The 20512-nt window shown below is 41.3% G+C and overlaps 1 protein-coding gene across 1 annotated transcript in view; it reads right to left on the bottom strand.

Annotated features, from left to right (window-relative positions):
* Nucleotides 1–20512, bottom strand: part of ARMC10 (armadillo repeat containing 10) — a 30905-nt gene that overhangs the window by 1468 nt on the left and 8925 nt on the right. The window contains exons 2-5 of the mRNA NM_001244923.1: nt 10454–10602; nt 7609–7743; nt 4122–4298; nt 632–703 (exon numbers count right to left, since the gene is read on the bottom strand). Coding sequence (NP_001231852.1) covers nt 632–703; nt 4122–4298; nt 7609–7743; nt 10454–10602 — 533 coding nt within the window. The remainder of the gene's footprint in view (nt 1–631; nt 704–4121; nt 4299–7608; nt 7744–10453; nt 10603–20512) is intronic.

Here is a 20512-nt window from a genome sequence, read left to right as displayed (position 1 = left end):
GCCACGATGGGAAGTTCGGTTTTCACATTTTAAAGCTCCCTGAATACACTGAAAAATCTTGTCATGGAAAAGTATCCCTAGGACTGCAAAACATGAATGTGTAAAATCTTCCACACCTCTACCTTGATTACTAATGGAAAGAGAGAGGTCTTGTGTTACAGCTAAAAAAATTCTATTCCCTTGGAATCCTAGAATGTAATCATTTGAAAAATACCCATTTCCTCTTTAAGATCCGTCATATACAGTCATCATGGACGCTCATTCATTCACCCAACACTAACTGCATACACAGTGCAGGGTACGGGGCCGAGCAGATGAGTGTGACAGGTCCTTTCTGAAATGGCACCACCTGCACTTCCTTCAAAACACTTACCATAGCTTTCAATTATCGCTCATTTCTTACATATTTTTGTCTCCTCCCGCTAGACTGTGAGCAAGATGATTTTTAAAAGTAAAATATGTCTATTACATAAAATGTAAGGAATTCACGTAGGCAAAAAGAACCCCCAAAAAACCCCACCCACCTTTAATATTGCTCCACAGATATAATCCCTGTTACTATTTTGGGATAAATCCTTTCCTTCCAGATCTGTCCACATCTATTTGTATAGACAAAATGAAAGCTCTCTACCTGGGCACCAAGGAGTCCATCTGTCATGGCTGGGTTTTCAGACAAATTCAACAGCAGTTTCAAAACTTGAACCTGAAATAAGAGTATCAGTTTGTCTCAGACCAGCAAGCATGGATTTTCTCTCCCTGGCATGCTGCCGCCAACCATGTCCACATTTTAAAGTTCTGCCTAGTTTTAAGATTAGACTCTCATTCTCTCCTCTCCACGAAGCCTTCTCAATCCATCTTAAAGCTGAGTCTTCCAGTTATATTGATAGGGAGAAAGGGAGAAAATAGTGAATTTCTTCACTACCCACCCCGGCCCACCCACATACCTAACACAGGGTAAGGTAAACATGTGTTACATAAATGCTCTTTGTTAGGATTACTAGTAAGTGAAATATCATCTTTGGAACAAAAAAGGAATCTCTCAAAGCTTAGTGTTTCTACTTAAAGTATGAAAATTTAGGGACAATTTCGTTATGAAGGCTAACAATATGGTTCTTTTTATTGGTTACTGTGATTCTTGGAGCTTATCTTTTTATGTGAAAAAAAACTTTCAATCATTTAAATAGGCAGTGGCATAAGTAATCAGCAGACATGTTAACTTATGGCTGACAAGCTAAAATATTAGCATTCTTACCACTTATAATTGAAAAGTCAGGAATACAAACATTTGAATAGAATTCTTCCTTTAAAAATACGAGTCATGTAAAACTATACTTTCTACAAAATATTTGAAATTACAGATGCTGAGGACCTGGGAGAGGAGACTGACATCCAGAGAAGGTGCCACACGTGTCCTTCACTAGACCTGGGAAGGAACCTGGATATTATCTTTAAAACTTTTTTTTTGGATTATAAAGGCATTGTGTTTACTATGGAACATTTTTTTTAAACTATAGGAAAGCACAGAGGAAAAGGATATTCACATTTCCACGAACAGAGACCATAATTACTAAGTTTGGTATTTGCTTGCTACTCCTTATACCTATATCCTATGTACTCACATTCCTTTGATCACACTCCACACACTAATTTGTTAAGGAGGAAGATACAAGGCTTTCCTTAATTTTACTGTTTTTATCAATTAAAAAAAAATCTTAGAAATTTAATATATGGCCATGATGCATTTCAAACAGTGCGGATGGGAACAAGGTAACAACATAGGCCTGCCCATCTCACTCCCCTGCAGAAACCACTGCAAACAGTTTCCTGCCCTTGCAGAGAGGAAATTTTGCAAGCACATGCTTTATTCATCATAGCCTTAAGGGGAAAGCGCAAAGATGACTTCTGACCCTGTAGTGAGCTTCCTGGGGGTCACTGTCGGACCTGGTCTGGCCTGACTGGCTCAGCAACACTGAGAATAAGTGTTAGGAAGAAACACTTGTCTCTTTTAAGTTTTGATTAGGAAAATGAGGAGAGTTATGACACAGGATGGTCCTGAGCCGATGAAATAAGCCTGGATGAAGTCAATAAAATCTAAAAAAGGCCTTTTTTTTTTTACAACCGGGAACAGTAACAGCAAGTTAGAATCCTGCACTAAAATTTCATGTTGCTATGCTCCACAGAAGGGAGTTAAACATGACAAAAAGTATACATAATGGTAGAGTATTTATGACTACAGATTAAACAGCTATGTGTGTATATACTGTTTTGAAACCACGAACAGATTTTTTTTTTCCCCTTCTGGTCACATATGCCACCTTGTGGTGACTCCAGGACATTTCTTTAAGCCATTAGTTTTTTTTTTTTTTTTTTTTTGCCTCTTGGCAGATGCAGCAAACACAACATTTCTTTATAGTCATCTTCCGCTCTTTATATTTAGTTACGGATCAGTGTTGAGCCTAAAAGATTATTATAGATCACTCATTAAAAACTATGTTGAAAATTCACGTCAGTAGTTATTTACTAAGACAATGTCTAAATCGGATACATCTTCCCACTTACAAATAGATTACTATCCAAAAGTTCATCTGCAAGTTGGAACTTTAAACTCATTTTTGTATGGAGAAACAATTGGTAGCTAGGTTCCCAGACAGACTGAAAAGGCAAATTTTTGATTCCAGAAATACCATGCTAGGCAATGTCATGGAAAAACAAAACAAAGCAAAAATGGAACATACTATTGTGGTCTGAGTCACTTTTTAAGAAGCCATAAAGTATATGAAAACACAGACCATGTCTGGGACAGATCTATGAAGCCCCGAGACAGACGGGCCTGGCTCTGAACACAGTGTTCCTCTGAGGTTTTGGGCAGAGCAGCTGCAGGGAGAAGCACAGGAGAGATTTCTCCTCCAGCGGCAATGCTATGGGGGTAGATAGAGCAAGGGGAGTTTCCATGGGGCTCAGGGGCTGGATGTTACCTTGCTCCCTGGAGAGAAGGGTGTTGACAGGTGTGTGTGCATTCTGGAGATTAGGTATGGATGGAGCAATATTGCTAGAGTATTGCCAGTGTTATTACATCGAATCGTGAGTGCGTCCGGGTACATCATGGACCACATCCAAATAAGTCTGGCGACTGGAAATGGGGAAAGCCCACATAAAAACGTCTCAGAACAAATGTCACCAGGACCATAGCGCGGCTCTCTGATAATCACCGTGTCATAACCTCGGGAGTAACTCTCTGTGAAGCTGAGTATCTGGAGTTTGGCTTCACATCTGGTCCTTCTTTTCAACTGTGCCAGAGAACACAGACCAATACAGTAAAACACTGATGAACAATCGACTCAACTAACAGAATCTTTGACTACCTTCTGTTCTTATGCTGTTTCTTAAAAAATGGCACTTGCTAAGAGTGCACACTAATATGAAGGGTTTACTTGAGGAATTTTCACAGGGCGTCCTCGTTAATTCAGCTTCATCTCTGTTGCCTCCTCCATCTACCTAACAGGTCAACGTGGAGCACTGAGACATGCGTTACTAAAACTTCAACGTCTGAGTTTTAGAAAGATTTTTCAACAGCTAACGGCTGAATAAAAAGAAAAGTTTAATACTGAGGTAAACAAAAAACTCAATTACCTAGCACTGTTCACTCAAAGATTCCTTTCAATCACAATGGTCCTGCATCTTGTGCAGGGGTCGGGGTGGGGAAGGGAGCTACTTCAGTAAAACATAAACTGATTTTCAGAAAACCAAGTGAATACCCATCTATTGATAAGTGAAAGAGGTCATTTTCAAAATTCTGAAATTTAATATTGGGGATAAAAATAATATACTTTTTAGGCCCATATTAGGATTTTTTCTCTTTTTTGAGGGGACATCAACTTAAGATGGGTGATCTGTAAACTCAATTCCAATCTTTTTAATTAATTAATTTATTTTTTTGTCTGCGCCCTCATCATGTGGCAGTTTCTGGGCCAGGGATGGAACCTGTGCCACAGCAGCGACCTAAGCTGCTGCAGTGACAACATCGGATCCTTAACCCGAGAGGCCACAGAACTCAATTCCAAGCTTAATGAGCTGGATGCAACACCTCTGTGCAGCTCGGGTAATAACCATTTCCTTCATACCTTGGTGCTTCCATTTCCCGTGAGCAACACGTGGAACAGGTCTGCAATGTAGGTGCTCAGCATGTGCTGGTGGTCATTGGTAACTGTCATGTTTGTCAACAGCCTCAGTCCAGCCAGCTGCACGGCCGAGTTCAGGGGACCAGACAAGACGTCCTCGCAGACTTGATTAACGTACACCTAAAGGCGGGGGGGAAAAGCGAGTGTCTTTATTTATTTATTTATTTATTTTTAAGTGAGTGCCTTAGAATCTCCCCAATTTTTCCACTGAACCGTAACTTTTCTGCACAGGGGAGCAGGGTGACTGTTTAGGCTGAGATCGGCTCCTCAGCAAAGACGGCAGCCCTCAAACTTGGGTGACTTTATTTTTAAGCTTAAGGTCCCTTGTTAATGGCAGGCCCTGTGCTGAGAATTTTGCAGATGAACCTCACTTTGTCCCTAAGCCAACTCTAATGGGGCTGTATTGTTAGGACCATTTTACAGACAGCGGCTTTAAACTCTTCAAGGAGCTTGGATCCCCTGTCCAGTGTAACTAGCTGGTGGAGCCATGTCCAACCCCAGAGAGCACCTCTCGACACCACTGGGGGGCCATCTCACTTGCTGGCGGCTCCCAACTGAGCCTCCCCTTCTGTGTCTGGGCACGCCAGGAGGAGGTGGAAGCCCAAAGACCTGAGGGGCCGTTGGTACCATGGTAAGTTCCTGGACAGTGGGATCCAGGGGCTACATCCTGTTACAAGTAAACAATGGAGGGAGGGGGGAAGGCAAAGTGAAAGAGAGCTTTTCTTTACAGTTCTTTCTTTCAAAAGTACGCAGAGGCCAAACTCTCTTTGGCCCAAGGTGCCTCTTCATCGAGGTTTCTGTACACGACCTTCTCCTTCATGATACTGTAATCCACCACTGGCGAAGAGTAAGGCCAGTCGTGTTCCTATTTCACACGTGATAGATCAAAAGTAAACCCAGGATGATGGAAAGTTCTCTAAAACTATACTGTCTGGCTGTGATCTTTCTGGCTTGAAAAATGATGTCTCTCAAGTAATTGGTATTCACCTAAGTCTGAACACCACTGAAAGTTCTAACTGGTAAGAAAAATTCCCTAATATAAAATGCCAAGGAATTTTCAAATTGTCCTATAAGCCAGTACTACCTTTAGAAAATATCCAAATGTACCTATGTTACTACAGAAATGAAAATGATGGCAATAAAGCAAAGAGATTAAATTTTTAATCTGATTTCAAGATTCAAATGATAATTACAGATCAATCTGGCTCTCCTGGGTCACAATTTCATCTATCCTTCCAAAAATGCCATTTGCAGAGTTCCCATTGTGGCTCAGTGGGTTAAGAACCTGACTAGCGGAGTTCCCGTTGTGGCACAGTGGGAACAAATCTGACTAGTATCCATGAAGATGTGGGTTTGGTCCCTGGCCTCGCTCAGTGGGTTAAGGATCCAGTGTTGTGAGCTGTGGTGTAGGTTGCAGATGCGGATTGGATCTGGCGTTGCTGTGGGCTGGCAGCTGCAGCTCTGATTCAACCCCTCGCCTGGGAACTTCCATATGTTGCAGGTGTGACCCTAAGAAGAAACATAAATGAATAAATAAATAAGAATGGCATTTCCTTTATAAATCATATATTTTCATAGGATGCTGCTGTCTTTCCAAGCATTTCCTAAAATGTGCTGAACATTTATATCCATATTATCTCTGAATCTTTTCTCCATTTCAGTTCTAGCAACAAGATTACCAAATGGGCCAGCTCAGTTATGGCTGGGGCTGTGCCCACCTCACCCTGCTCCCTCCTCTTGGGATACCCTCTTTGCCCAACCCTGACTGTAGCAACCTTAGACACTCCTAGGTGCCACGTTGGTCTCTACCTTTTATAGAAGCTTCTGAATGAGATTTCCCCCCACCTTCTGTGTATTCAATGATGTTTTACTTTTATTTTTCCTTAAAGTAATTCATGTTCTGCTTCAATTATAACTATTTGTGGATTTGTCTTATCCTTCCTTCTAGCCGTCATAAAACAAGAGCCAATCCTGTTCACTTCTAAACTCTGTAACACACAGCAGGAGCTCAAGAAATGTTGAATTAACATGATTTCCTAATTTATTGTGTCTCTCTGCTGATGCTATTTGATTTTGGCCTGGTTCCTTTACCACATGTGGATTAAACTGAACCCCAGATTCAAAAGTCCACTGCACCCCTTACTGGCTGGTTCATGTCCTTTCTTCCTCTGCGTACTCTCCATAAAAAATGAGCAGAGGACCCAAATAGACATTTTTCCAAAGACATACAAATGGTCAAGAGGTTCAGGAAAAGATGCTCAACCTCACTAATCATCAGGGAACTGCAAGCGCAAACTACAGTAAGATATCACCTCATACCTATTAGAATGCTTATTATCAAAAAGATAAGAACGGAGTTCTTTTGAGGTGAAACAGGTTAAGGAACTGGAGTTGCCACTGTAGCAGCTAGGGTCACTGCTGTGGTGTGGGTTTGATCCCTGGCCCGGGAACCTCTGCATGCTATGGGCATGGCCACCAAAAAAAAAAAAAAAAACCAAAAAAACAAACAAACAAAAAATGTGTAGGCGAGGATGCAGAGAAAAAGGAACCCTTGTGGACTGTTGCTTGGTGCAGCCACTATGGAAACAGTAAGGATAGTCTTCAAAAAATTAAAAATAAAACTACCATATGATCCGGCAATCTCGCTTCTGGGTATATATCCAAAGGAAACAAAATCACTATCTCGAAGAGATGTCTAAACCCCCATGTTCATTGCACCATAGGCCACAATGGCCAAGACAGTAATAACCTACGTATAGATCAGTGGATAAATGGATAAAGGAAGTGTGGTCTGTTTAGACAATGGAATATTAACCAGCTATAAAAAAAAGAAATCTTGCCATTTGTGAAAAATGGATGGACCTTGAGCGCATTATACTAAGTGAAGTAAGTCAGACAGAGAAGACAAATACTGAATGATCTCACTTATATGCGGAATCTGAAAAAGCCAAACTTATTCAAAGAGTAGTTGAATGGTTGGGTGAAGGGAAATGGGGAGGGCACAAGCCTAAAAGTTATAAAATGAGTAAGTTCGGGGGTCTGATGTACCGCAGGGAGACTAGAGCTTACAAGACTGCATTCTATACTTGCATGTCCCCAAGAAAGTAGCTCTCAAATGTTCTCACCACACACACACACACACACACACACACACACACACACACACACACACACACACACGCATGCACGCACGCACGCGCTATAGTGGTAATCACTTTACAGTATATACGTGTATCAAGTCATCATGTTGTACACCTTAAACTTATACAATATTTCTGTCAACTATATCTTGATAAAGCTGGGAAAAAATAAAAGTAATTCTTGGCTATAAAGTGATAAAGCATGGTCTACTAAAATTTCATTACTTACCTTTTATTTTTCTCTCTCATATACAGAAAATGTTACGTATTTGTGATTTTAGGTAACTTACCTTAATCTTGATTTGATTTTCAACATTCACACTCAGGTTATTCAGTGCATTTAAAGCTTTCTCTTTAATACTCTGGTTGGGATTATTGATTTGGCTTCCGACAATTGTAATACCACCCAATTCACGAATAATGACCTAAAGGGGGGAATAAAACCAGGACCGTGACTTTAATATGCATCCCTTTTCAATATATTCTTTGCATCTACAAATACAAATACAAATTAGTGATTCTTTGGAAATACTATTCCCATATACAATATGTAATTCCTAATTTTTAAAAACGTTTACTATCTTAATTTTATAGGCAAAGAAATCAACTGAAAATAAATTAAGATGTGTAATATTTAAACTATTGCGTGGAGACATACAATGAAGATTTGCAGAGCTACCACAATGATCTCAAAGCAATTTACAAATAAAATTTAGTTTGAAATAAGTTATACAATATCTCTTACACAGGCCGATTTGCAAATGCATTCATATTTAGAATACTACGGTAGTGTGCTCTATGAATACTTTGGAACACTAATCCCTTATGATGTTCATAGATGCTTCATTTAAAAAAGGGGAGGTTTGGGAGTTCCTGCTGTAGCGCAGTGGCTTAAGAATCTACTCCCTGGCTCAGTGCAATGGGTTAGGAATCTGGTGTCGCTGCAACTGTGGCTTGGGTTCAGTTCCTGGCCCAGGAGCTTCCATAGGTCATGGGTGCAGCCCTATTAAAAGAAGGGGGGGCGGTTTCGTGGATAATTAGGTTTGAGAAACTCTGGGTATAACAAGAGTAAACAGGTCTCTTTATTGTGATGTATTCCTATGTTCATGTGCACTGGAATCTCTAAGAGAGGAGTATTGAATGTAGTATCTCTATAAACTATATCCAAAAACAAGGTCATTTTTTCAGTTGGGGAAGGCAGGGTATACACCTGTTAACATCTTAAAGAATTAAAGTTCCACACAGTTTGGAAATGGTGCCCAAATTTTCAAAGGAAAAATAAGCTGGAGAGTTCTCACAATAAATTGCAATACTGTAAGACTATGTGCCTTGGTCCCAACATTGAAAGAGGCATTAACTGCTTCATTTCTTAACAGGAAAAATAAGCTGGAAAATGACTCGTGTGGGGCCAAAACATGCCATTCTATCAGAAAAAGAGAAAAAGCTTTCCATCTGCAATTCCAGCTTCTTCCCAAGGATGTGTGGTTACTAGATGACGGCCCTTTAAAAAACAAAAAAAGGAGTTCCCATCGTGGCACAGTGGTTAACAAATCCGACTAGGAACCATGAGGTTGCGGGTTCGGTTCCTGCCCTTGCTCAGTGGGTTAACGATCCGGCGTTGCCGTGAGCTGTGGTGTAGGTTGTAGACGCGGCCTGGATCCCGCGTTGCTCTGGCTCTGGCGTAGGCCGGTGGCTACGGCTCTGATTGGACCCCTAGCCTGGGAACCTCCATCTGCCGTGGGAGCAGCCCAAGAAATGGCAAAAAGACCAAAAAAAAAAAATAAATAAATAAATAAAATAAAAAAATAAAAAACAAAAGCAAAAACAAAAACCCCTGTATTGTTAAAGCAGATGAAGGCACTATAATTGATGACGAGGGGCTGCAACTCCCATTACCCAAGAAAGTACTTGTTTTTCAGTGGCTACTGACCCACACTGACTACAGTTTGTTTCAGAGGCATATAAAACTACAGCATCAGAAATGCCCCTAATAGAGGCATGCGAATAAGCTAGGCACCATCTGCTGTTTTTGTCTGCCTGGCACCCGTCTTTGTACTGGGGCAGACACGGCACCTCCTCTATCCTTCACAGTCCCCCGTGGGGCTTGCTGGTCAGTCATGTTCCCCCATCCCTGCTGTTTTTGGCTATAGGATGTGCAGGTGAGCCAGGCCTTGCTCCTCGCAGTCCAGGGTGCCTTGGCCCAGAAATAGATCCAAAGGCTTGGCACTTGATCCTAGCAGCGCCAACTCTACCTTTTAGATCAGGAGCCACAATGATGAAGTCTTATGAGGCCAGTGACTTTCTTTTCCAACTCTATGAAGACAGTGTCTTTGTGGCCAGGGAGACAAAGATCAATACAGAAAAAGAAGCGGGGGCAAGCAAAGCCAAAAAGAGAGAGCGAGAAGTCGGACAGTGCTTTCTGTAACCTTGAACTCTATTCAGATCTGTGTCTGAAGCCAATGCTATCCCTGGATGTCCAAGTTAAAGGCGCTCAATGTCTTCCCTTTTCGGTTGAAAAATAATTTCAGCTGGGCTCTGTCATTTGCAACTGAAATGTGAGTAAGGCACAATTATTCCTTATATCTCACTATAAATCTGAAAGCGTAGCAGTAAAACTTACAAGTAATTTAGCTTTCATGACAATGGTGATGAAGGGGGTTAGCTGAAAATAATGACACAAATGGTTTTACTCTTTCTCCATGTTGGGGACGGGTGGGAAGGACACAGAGCATGTTTACAGAGATCTGTGTATGTCAGAGTGTGGTCTAGGGACCACCTGCATCAGAACCATCCTCATAAGCCCTGTGTATCATACAAAGCATGCACTTAAATGTTAGATGCTTTTGTGGCTCTACTGCAACACTGATGAATTTTAAATAATTTAAAAGGCCATGCAATGCTAAGCCTTGATTAGAGAGACTTACTACAAATGTGATGTCAGGGAGCAACTTCATAGGGATCTGGGATCCGATGACTAATCCTCTTACTATTTATTAGCCTACGCTTTTCAGAAGTCAACAGTTGTTCTACTCTGGGATCCACAGCCACACTACACAGGCTCTGGGAGGTTAAGTACCTTATCAGGGTCACAATGAGTGCTTGTGCTTGTGAATGGCAGGAGACTAGGGTACTCACTTGGTTGGCTGAAAAGGCTGCATTGTTACCTAGAGTGACCAAAGCTTTTTCGATGATGACAGGATCTTCAGTTGACTCAAGCAGGTACAGGAGTTTCTGAAGTTGCTCAGCATTTAGGATATCATCATATGAGCCATTGGTTAAGTCTTCTGCATAAAAATAAAGTTGTTTAAAATTCATCTAAAGTTCAAATGAGACGAATTTTTTTTAGGGACAATACTGAATGCATATTCTGATGCCAGGCGCAGTTTTAAGCACTTTATAGGCCTTATCTCATTTAATCTTCAAGTAACCCTTAGATAATGCTAGCATAATTCTCAATTTATAAACTGAATACTAAGGCTTATAGATATTAAGAAATGAGCCAACGGTCACCACTCTCTCTTTTAGTAAGGTGCTGCATGCCAACAGCATTTTCTGTTTATTCTTTCTAAAAATCAGCTACAGGAATTCCCTGTGTGGCTCAGTGATAACAAACCTGACTAGTATCCATGAGGACGCAGGTTTGATCCCTGGCCTCGATCAGTGGGTTAAGGATCTGGTGTTGTGTGAGCTGCAGTGTAGGTTACAGATGTGGCTTGGATATGGTGTTGTTGTGGCTGTAGCGTGGGCTGGCAGCTGCAGCTCTGATTCGACCCCTAGCCTGGGAACTTCCATATGCCGTGGGTGCGGCCCTAAAAATAAAATAAAATAATAAAACAAAACAAAATAAAATAAAAAAACAAGTGCATCCATCCAGTAGAACACTTCCCTACAGGCATAGCTTCATTAAGAAATGGTGTTCACATTAAGGAGAACTCTTCTGATCACAGGTTTAAGAGCACCCGAGGCCACAGGAAAAACTTTGGGAGTGACACAGTCATGCAGCTACTGAGTCACTTTTGTTTGGTTTGTATGAACAAGGCATGATGACAGAGATGCTAGAGTAACAGTCCACCCAGGGGTGATGACAAAAGCTGTCATTCTGAGAAAAGGCAGAGCAGTCAAATGCTGGTTCTGCTCAGGGACTTTTAACATATATAGCTCTAGCTTTTAATAAAAAAAATCCTCTTTATAGAAATCACCACAGGAAAACAGAAACCATTTTTATAACACTATCATTGTGTTATAAACATAGAACATGATTCCTCCAGAATGAATCCATGATTGTAGGTCAGACAGTGCAAGTGTGCAGAAAGGGTGGGAGACGGGGGGTGGGCAGTTTACAACAATAGGTGTTGTATGATGTCACATAGGTGCCTTTTTTAGAATGTCTCTCAAATTACTGCAAGTTGTTATCTTTTGATGCTGAGATGATAAATAACTTCTACCCTCTGCTAATGAGTAAACTGATTTTTTTTACAATAAACATGTGTTATAATAAAATATTAAAATAATTGAGTATACTGCTTAAAGAGAAATCACAGACAAACAGGAGGGAAATAAACAAGCTTAGATTACAGGAGCCAATAAGTGATATTCCCAAGAAGCCAAATAAGAAATCAGCTATTAGGTTGAAAAAATGCTCAACATCACTAATTATTAGAGAAATGCAAACCAATACTACTATGAGATACCATCTCACACCAGTCAGAATGGCCATCATTAACAAGTCAACAAATAACAAATGCTGGAGAGGGGTGTGGACAAAAGGGAACCCTCCTGCACTGTTGGTAGGAATGTAAATTGGTACAACCACTATGGAAGATGGTATGGAGGTACCTTAGAAAATGAAATATAGATATACCATATGACGCAGCAATCCCACTCTTGGGCATATAACTGGACAAAACTTTCTTTGAAAAAGATACATGCACCTATATGTTCACTGCAGCACTATTCGAGACAGTCAAGACATGGAAACAACCTAAATGTCCATTGACACATGAATGAAGATGTAGAATATATATACACAATGGAATACTACTCAGCCATAAAAAAGAACAAAATAATACCATTTGCAGCAACATGGATGGAACTAGAGACTCATACCAAGTAAGTCAGAAAGAGAAATACAAATACCATTTGATGTCACTTATATCTGGAATTTAATACATGGCATAAATGAAACTTTCCACAGAAAAGAATCTCATGGACTTAGAGAACAGACTTGTGGTTGCCAAGGGGAGGTCACTTTGCTGTACAGTAGAAATTGACAGAACACTGTAAATCAACTGTAATGGAAAAAATAAAAATCATTAAAAAAAAAAGAAATCATCTATTAGGAAAACTTAAAAGCCAAAAAGCCTGCAGATTCTCACACCCAAGTTTTATAATCTGAACCTGTGGACCCTGCTTTTTCAGGTGTGCTTTATTTACACCTCATAATAGTATTTTACCCATAGAATACTTGAAAAGGGTAAGTGAAAGAATGACAAAAACACAGATTTTTAGAATGGAAAGATTTTCAGGGTTCATCTAAACCTCTCATTTTGCACACAAGGAAACCGAGACCAGGATCATTTAAGGATTTGCCTAAAGTCACACAGGAGTTAGTAGCAGAGACCAGAGAAATGAAAATACAAAGCTGCAGGCAATTACAACTTCTTCTGGGATCTCAATTTTCTCATCTGTAAAGTCAGTTTGATCAAAGACTATAACTGGTTCCAAAAGCTCCTATACAGCTCTGAAGTTGTGAAATTTTACACATATATACATGGCAGAAACATGAAAAATTTAACTCATCTATACTTCCAAAATATTTCAAAATCCTGTAACTTCCTTATACATTTTCCCGCAAAGCCATTTAAAAAGTTTTACAGATATATAAATTTATTTATAAAGAGCCAAGAAAATTTAATAGGGAAAAGTATTAAATCATAGAATTTTCAGCTGAAGACAGAAGGTGCAATGTGGTAGTTTAAAGTAAGCCAAGGTTAAGTCTAATTCAAATTCCAGCTAAGCTTCTTATCAGCTGAGAGACTTAACCTCTCCAAGACTCAGTTTCTTCATCTATTAAATGGAAGTAGTGCCTACATTAAAGCATTTTTATGTCTTTGGATATATATCCAAGAGTGGACTTGCTGGATCAAAAAGTAGCCCCGTTCTTAGTTTTATGAGGAACCTCCATACTGTTTTCCACAGTGGCTGCACCAATTTACATTCCTACCAACCAGGAACAAGGGTTCCCTTTTCTCTACATACTCACCAACATTTGGTATGTGTGGTCTTTTTGATGACAGCCATTCTGACAGGTGTGAGGTGATAGCTCATTGCGGTTTTTTTGCATTCCTCTAATGATTAGCAATGCTGAGAACCTTTTCATGTGCCTGTTGGAAAAATATCTGTTCAGATCTGCCCATTTTTTAAGCAGGTTGTTTTCTTTTGGTATTGAGTTGTATGAGATGTTTATATATTTTGGATATTAACCCCTTGAGGATAGAATCATTTGCAAATATTTTCTCCCATCCTGTAGGGTGTCTTTTTGTTTTGTCAATGGTTTCCTTTGCTGTGCAAAAGCTTTTCAGTTTAATTGGGTTCCTATATGTTTATTTTTAATTTTGTTTCATTTGTCTTAGGAAACATCCAAAAATACATTGCTACGATTCCTCTCAGAGTGTTCTGCCTAAGTTTTCTCCTAGGAGTCTACACTTTCCAGTCTTACATTTAGTCTTTATTCCATTTTGAGTTTACTTTTGTATGTGGTTTGGAGAAAATGTTCTCATTTCACGTTTTTACATGTAACTGTCCAGTTTTCCAAGCACAACTTATTGAAGAGAATGTCTCTCTCCATTGTATATTCTTGCCTCCTTTGCTGTAGATTAACTGACCTTAAGTGTTTGGATTTATTTCTGAATTATGTATTCTCTTCCACTAATCTCTGTGTCTGGTTTTGTGCTGGTACCACCCTGTTTTCATTACTGTAGCTTTGTAGTATAATCTGAAATCAGGTGCACGATTCCTCCAGCTCTGTTCTTCTTTCCCAAGACTATTTTGGTTATTCAGGATTTTCTGTGTTTCCATATGAATTTTAAAATTGTTCTAGTTCTTGAAAAATGCCACTGGTATTTTGATAGGAATTACACCACTATTGTGGTAGTCTGGTAGGTGTGACTGCCCTGGTCTAGTTAGTTGCCAGGCCCTGCCTCGTGCAGAGGCTGCCAGCTACTGGTTGGCTGGGCTGGTTCACAAGACAGCTGGCTGCAAAAACCTGGGGGGTCCCAGGACTAGTGCTGGCTCACTGGTGGACATAGCTGGGTTCTGGGATGGGTGAGTGCAGGGCTGGGGTTTCCAGATCTAGTGTCAGTCTCCTGGTAGATGGAGCTGATTCCTGAGAAGTCCAAGGTATTTTGGGGCTAGTTTTGGCCTTCTGGTGGGTGAGGCTAGGATCCATGGGAGTCCTGAGTCTGACATCAGCCAGCTGGTGGATGGAGTCAGAGCCCAACTGCCAGCTCACTTATGAATAGAGCTGGGTCCTAGGGTCTCTGGCTTACAGGGTCTTGGGGGTCCCAAAGCTGGTGTTTGCCCACTGGTACGTGTCTACTTGAGTTTTTAATAAAAATCATGTATTACTTTTTTGGTAAAGAAACATAATAAAAGTCTAAAAGGTATAGAGGGTGGTGATGATCAAATACCCCACTTTTCAACTGATTAGTTTTTGAACTGCTATTACACAGGTGAGGCAGTCAAGCCTGAGTGTCCCAGTTCTCCTCTTAGCTTTATACCAGTAAGATTGGGAAAGAATTTTAGGCTCAGGAGTTCACCATCTCCTTGAATAAAGTGAGGAGAAATTACAATTCTCAAAGGAAAGGAAAAGTGACTACCAAATAATATTATAGCAAGATAAACTTCAAAATAATTGTCATGGTACAGAATCATTTCAGCCAGGAACATACCATATTTCCCTGTTTATGGAGTCTATGTCCTTCACAAAAATTATCTTCATATAGGCTTCTTGCTAGATGTATACCTAGTTTTTAAAATTTTTATAGCTATCATAAATGAAATCTTTTCAATTAAATTCTGAATTGGTTATTAACTGTATACAAAAAGCTACTGATTTGGGCATATTTATCTTGAATTCAAATTACATTACTGCACTCTTATTGCTTCTAAAGTTATCTAGTTGATTCTCTTGGGTTTTTCCAAACAAATCATTGTATCATTTACGAATTATACTTTTGCCTCCTTTCTAATATTTATGTAATTTTTCTTATCAAGCTAGCAAAGACTCCAGGACAGTAACAGCTGTGATATCAGGTATTGATATCTCTTGTTCTTGAACTTATTAAGGATGCTAATAGTGTTTCACCATTAAATATAATGTTGCTTTTGGTTTATGATGGATGTTCTTCACCAACTTAAGAACATTTCCTTGTATTTATTCCTAATTTGCTGCAAGTGTTTATCGGAAATGATGATACTCAAATGTCTTTGAAATTGAGGTCACTATGTGTTTTTGCTTTTAATCTATTAATGCAAAAAGTTACATCAATATATTTCCCAATTTGAATCTTCCCTCCATGACCATTTGGTCTTGGTATATTATTACCTTTTTTTTTGGTCTTTGGTCTTTTGAGGGCCACACCTGCGGCATATGGAGATTCCCCAGGCCAGGGGTCTAATCAGATCTGCAGCTGTCAGCCTACACCACAGCCACCACAATGCCAGCTCTGAGCCGTGTCTGGGACCTACCCCACAGCTCACAGCAATGCTGAATCCTTAACCCACTGAGTGAGGCCAGGGATTGAATCCGCAACCTCATGGTTACTAATCAGATTCGTTTCCGCTGCACCATGATGGGAACTCCAATATATTATTTCTTTAATTGCCTAATGGATGTGAGTTGTTAACATTTGATTTAGTATTTTTATATCTGTATTCATAATTTAGATTTACAGATTTTTCATACTATTCTTCTCAGGTGTGGTATCAGGTTGTTGAATGAATAGGGAGTATTTTTTTCTTTCAAGCTCTCAAACAGTGCTGACAGTACAGGAATTACAAATTTCTTAAAGTTTAAGACAAAGAAAAGACTAGCAGTTCTCATTCAAAATGGTCACAGAGGAAGATCCTGTGACTCCTATGCTGACACACCAGATCCACAACTACATATGGAACAATTCCCTCTGAATAAACTGAGGGAATTGTAACTGAGTGACTTCTACACCCTGGACAAAGGAGAAAACGACCCACTTTGAAGTGGGTAGGAGAGGCTGAGACACAATTTCACCATCAACCCCACCCCTGGGGTCGTGATATACAAACTGGGAGGGTCTTGCTGACAAGGACCAGCTTCTCCCCGAAGACCAAAGAGTTAAGGAGTCCGCATCCTGTGCCGCAACATTTAAGATTTACACTTGAGAAATGTGTCCCCACGACATCTAGCTTTAAAAGTTAACAGGACTTGCACTCACAAGACCCACAAGCTCCCCTGGCTCTGGTGGCCAGTGGGGCTCGCGTTCATGGATTCAATAAGCCAGTAGCAAACAAGGAAACAGTACTGAACTGGCTGTCATTCCACAGCTTAGGAAAGAAGGAACAGACAGAAACACCCATCTCCTGGTCTTTCCCTGAGAGAGAGAGAGATTTGCATATTTCAAAGCTGCTACCTTAGGGTCTGGCTTCCAATCAATCTGCATCTAGGGGCTGACTGAGAACTTCCCCTTTGGGACACTGATAGCTCTTGGCACACCCTCAAATCTTGGGTGCTATTAAGAATAAAGTAGGCTGTTTGGACCATCTTAAAGTTTTGAGAAACAACTAAGAGCTGCGGCAGGATTGAATGATGAGGCCCATCTTCTATACAAGACCAGTCCTTCAAGACTAGGAGAGGGGGCCGTTTCACCTAATGCAACACAGATTAAACAAAATGAAGAAACAGGAATATGCTCCAAAGGAAAGAATGAGATAAGACCTCAGGGAGGAAGGAAAAAAAAAAAAACTTAATGAAATGCAGATAAGTAACTCACCTGATAAAGAGTAATGCTCACAAAGATGCCCACCAAATTCAGGAGAATAATGAACACAGTGAGACAAGAGTGCTAATTAGTAACAGGAAGACACATGAAAGTATAAACCTCACTGGTAAAGATAAATAGATAGTTAAATTCAGAATAACTCAATGTTATAACAGTGGTGGGTGACTCACTTATGAATGCAGTACGGAGGTTAAAAAAAAAAAGGAGTAAAAATAACTATAGCTACAGTAATTTGTTAAGGGATACACGAGATGAAAAGATGTAAATTGTGGCATCACAAACAAAAAAATGGGGACGGGGTCAAGATGGTGAAATAGCAGGACCTGGGCTCACCTCTTCCCACAGATACATCAAGGGCACGTCTACTAATGGAACAATTCTCACAGAACACCCACTAAATGCCAGCAGAAGACCTCAAACACCTGAAAGGACAAGAAGTATCTCCATGTGACTGGATAGGATGAACGAAAAAAAAAAAAAAAAAATGAAGAGAAGAAGCGAGATAGGACCTGCACCCCTACGAGGGAGCTGAAGGAGAGGAGAGGTTCCTGTACCACGAGGGTCCCCTCACCAGTGGGGAGATCAGCCCGGACAGAAAAGGAGCTTCGGAGACTTGGAGGAGAGCACGACAGCCAGTCTGTGGCAGGAAGGACCCAGAGTGAGACCTACAGAGGGTCCAGGCCACTGCCCTGCACACCCTAGTCTGAGATGCATGCTCACTGGTATGGGTGGGGACCGGGTGCTAGAGTGTGGGGTTTGGAGAACAGACCCAGAGAGAAAACTCCTGATGGCTGCAAAGAGACAGAGTGACAGGGCAGGAGAATGGATACCGCAGCTGGGAATGTTCATGAAGGAAGCCAGAGCCGCCGGAGAAGTAAGGTGTCATTGCTGACTGGCAGGCCAGGGGTGGAGCCGCCATCGCAGCCTCTTTTCCCATGTGTCTGCCTCTGCCTCTGCAGGTTCTAGGAGAGGCTGCTGCCTGGACAGGCATGTACACGCCTGTTCCCTGCCCACACCACCCCACCGTCCCAGCTGCCACCCTGGCCTGACTCCCACCTGAGTGGGTTACACATGCTCCCTGGCTGCCCTCCTCCAGCTCCCTGGCATCTTCCCATGTGGGCAGGCTCGTGCACACTGGCTGCCTCAGGACTAAATGTCCCTGGGTTGCCCACATACAGAGATGGGGCTGAAATCACAGCTGATCCCCAGGGACCATGCAACTTAGGAAAAAGAGGTAAAATTGTTCCTTGCAGCTGGGCAACATGTGGGTTTATACCTTAGCTGCCAGCTTGGTAAATTTAGTACCTGTGGATCATCTGAATTGCCAAGTGCTCTCGCAACTGGGACAGGTCTGGCTTTAGCAGCTGTGGGCTTTGTGGGTGTGTACACACAGAGGCTGGGCCAGACCATGGTCTGAGATGCCTCTATAGCTCCCACAGTGGGTCCAGGTGCATGACTACTGCAGTCCTTGGGCTTGACTTCAGTGGATATGCATTGGTGGCTTAGTGATACCAGGGCCAACTGCTGGCATACTCATGGTTGAGGTAGGGCTAAGAGCAGTGCCAACTGCCCACACAACGAGTGAAAGGTGACATAACAGAGCACATGCAGAGGTGAACAGCTCCAGTGGAGGAATACTCAGTGGCTCCTCCTAGTGGGAGTACTGCATCCCACCTACTTCACACCACAAACCAGGAACACAGCTAAGAAAAGATCTTCTTTTCTAGGCTTCTAGGTTTCCACTTCAATAACCAGAGAGCATGCCTGCCCTTGACAGGGCAGTATAACCATAGAGCAAAGAGGAGGCCTCATTCAAAATCCAGTGCAGGCTGTGGTCACAACATCAGTTACACCTCTTATCAAGGGGACAATGGCCAACATACACTGAGAAAAGAGGTGGCAGGCATCCATACTAAAAACAGCCCTCACACCAAAAAATATTAAACCCACAGAGGCTACAAAGGCATATTCCCACATAAAAATAGCCTTTTAAGACAGTCTAAGGGCCTGGTATTGGGAGGAGGAACCACCAGAGCTTTGGCTCTACAGAACTGGGGGAGCTCTACAGAACTGGGGGAGCCAGAGACTCCACTTTTGGAGGGTGCACACAAGGTTTCATGTGCATGAGACCCAGTACAAAGCAATAACTACATAGGAGACTGGGTGAGACCTACCTATAGGTCTTGTAGGATCTTTTGGGTGGGGGGCAGCGGGGAGGTCAGCTATGGCTCATGGCAGGGACATGAACACTGGTTGTGGAGGCCCCAGGGAATAGTGATTGGCCTGAGCTCTCCTGGAGGTCACCATTTTGGCAACAAGGCCCAACAACAGACTACAGTCTCCAGTGCTAGACAACTCAGGCTAAACAACCAGAAGAATAGCAACACATCATCTGCCTAAAGTCATACTGAGCTCACATACATCTTTAAACATACCTCTTGATATGGTGCTGCGTACCAGAGGGGCAAGATGCAGCTGCCCACTGGTGGGCAGTCCCTCCCACCAGCAACCCTGCACAAGCCTCTGAACTAACCTCACCCATCAGGGGTCAGACACCAGAAACAAGAGGAACTATGATCTTGCACCCTACAGAAAGGAGACCACGAACACAACAAGTTAGACGAAATGAGATGACAGAAATATGTTTCAGATCAAAAAACAAGATAAAAATCCACAAAAACTAAATGGAGATAGGCAATCTACCTGAAAAAGAATTCAGAGTGATGACAGGAAGGATGACTGAAGATCTCAGAAAAAGAATGGAAGTGAGAAGACTTAAAGAGCAAACAAAGCTCAAGAATACAGTAACTAATAACACAAGCACATGGAGGATAAACAATATGCTACCAAACAATCAATGGATCACTGAAGAAATCAAAGGGGAAACAGAAAAATACCTGGAGACAAATGACAGTGAAAACACGACAATCCAAAAACAATGGAACACACATAAGCTGTTCTAAGAGGGACGTTTATAGCATACAATCTTAGGAAATAAGAAGAATCTCAAATAAACAACTTAACCTTACATCTAAAGCAACTAGAGAAAGAAGAACAAACAAAATGCAAAATTAGGAGAAGGAACAAAATCATAAAGATCATAGCAGAAATAAATGACAGTGATGAAGAAAACAATAGAACAGATCAATGAAACTAAAAG

The sequence above is a fragment of the Sus scrofa genome, chromosome 9 (genome assembly GCF_000003025.6).
Source record: "Sus scrofa isolate TJ Tabasco breed Duroc chromosome 9, Sscrofa11.1, whole genome shotgun sequence".
NCBI lineage: Eukaryota > Metazoa > Chordata > Mammalia > Artiodactyla > Suidae > Sus > Sus scrofa.
Note: the sequence above shows the minus strand (reverse complement) of the source record. Positions and strands in the feature narration are given on the sequence as shown.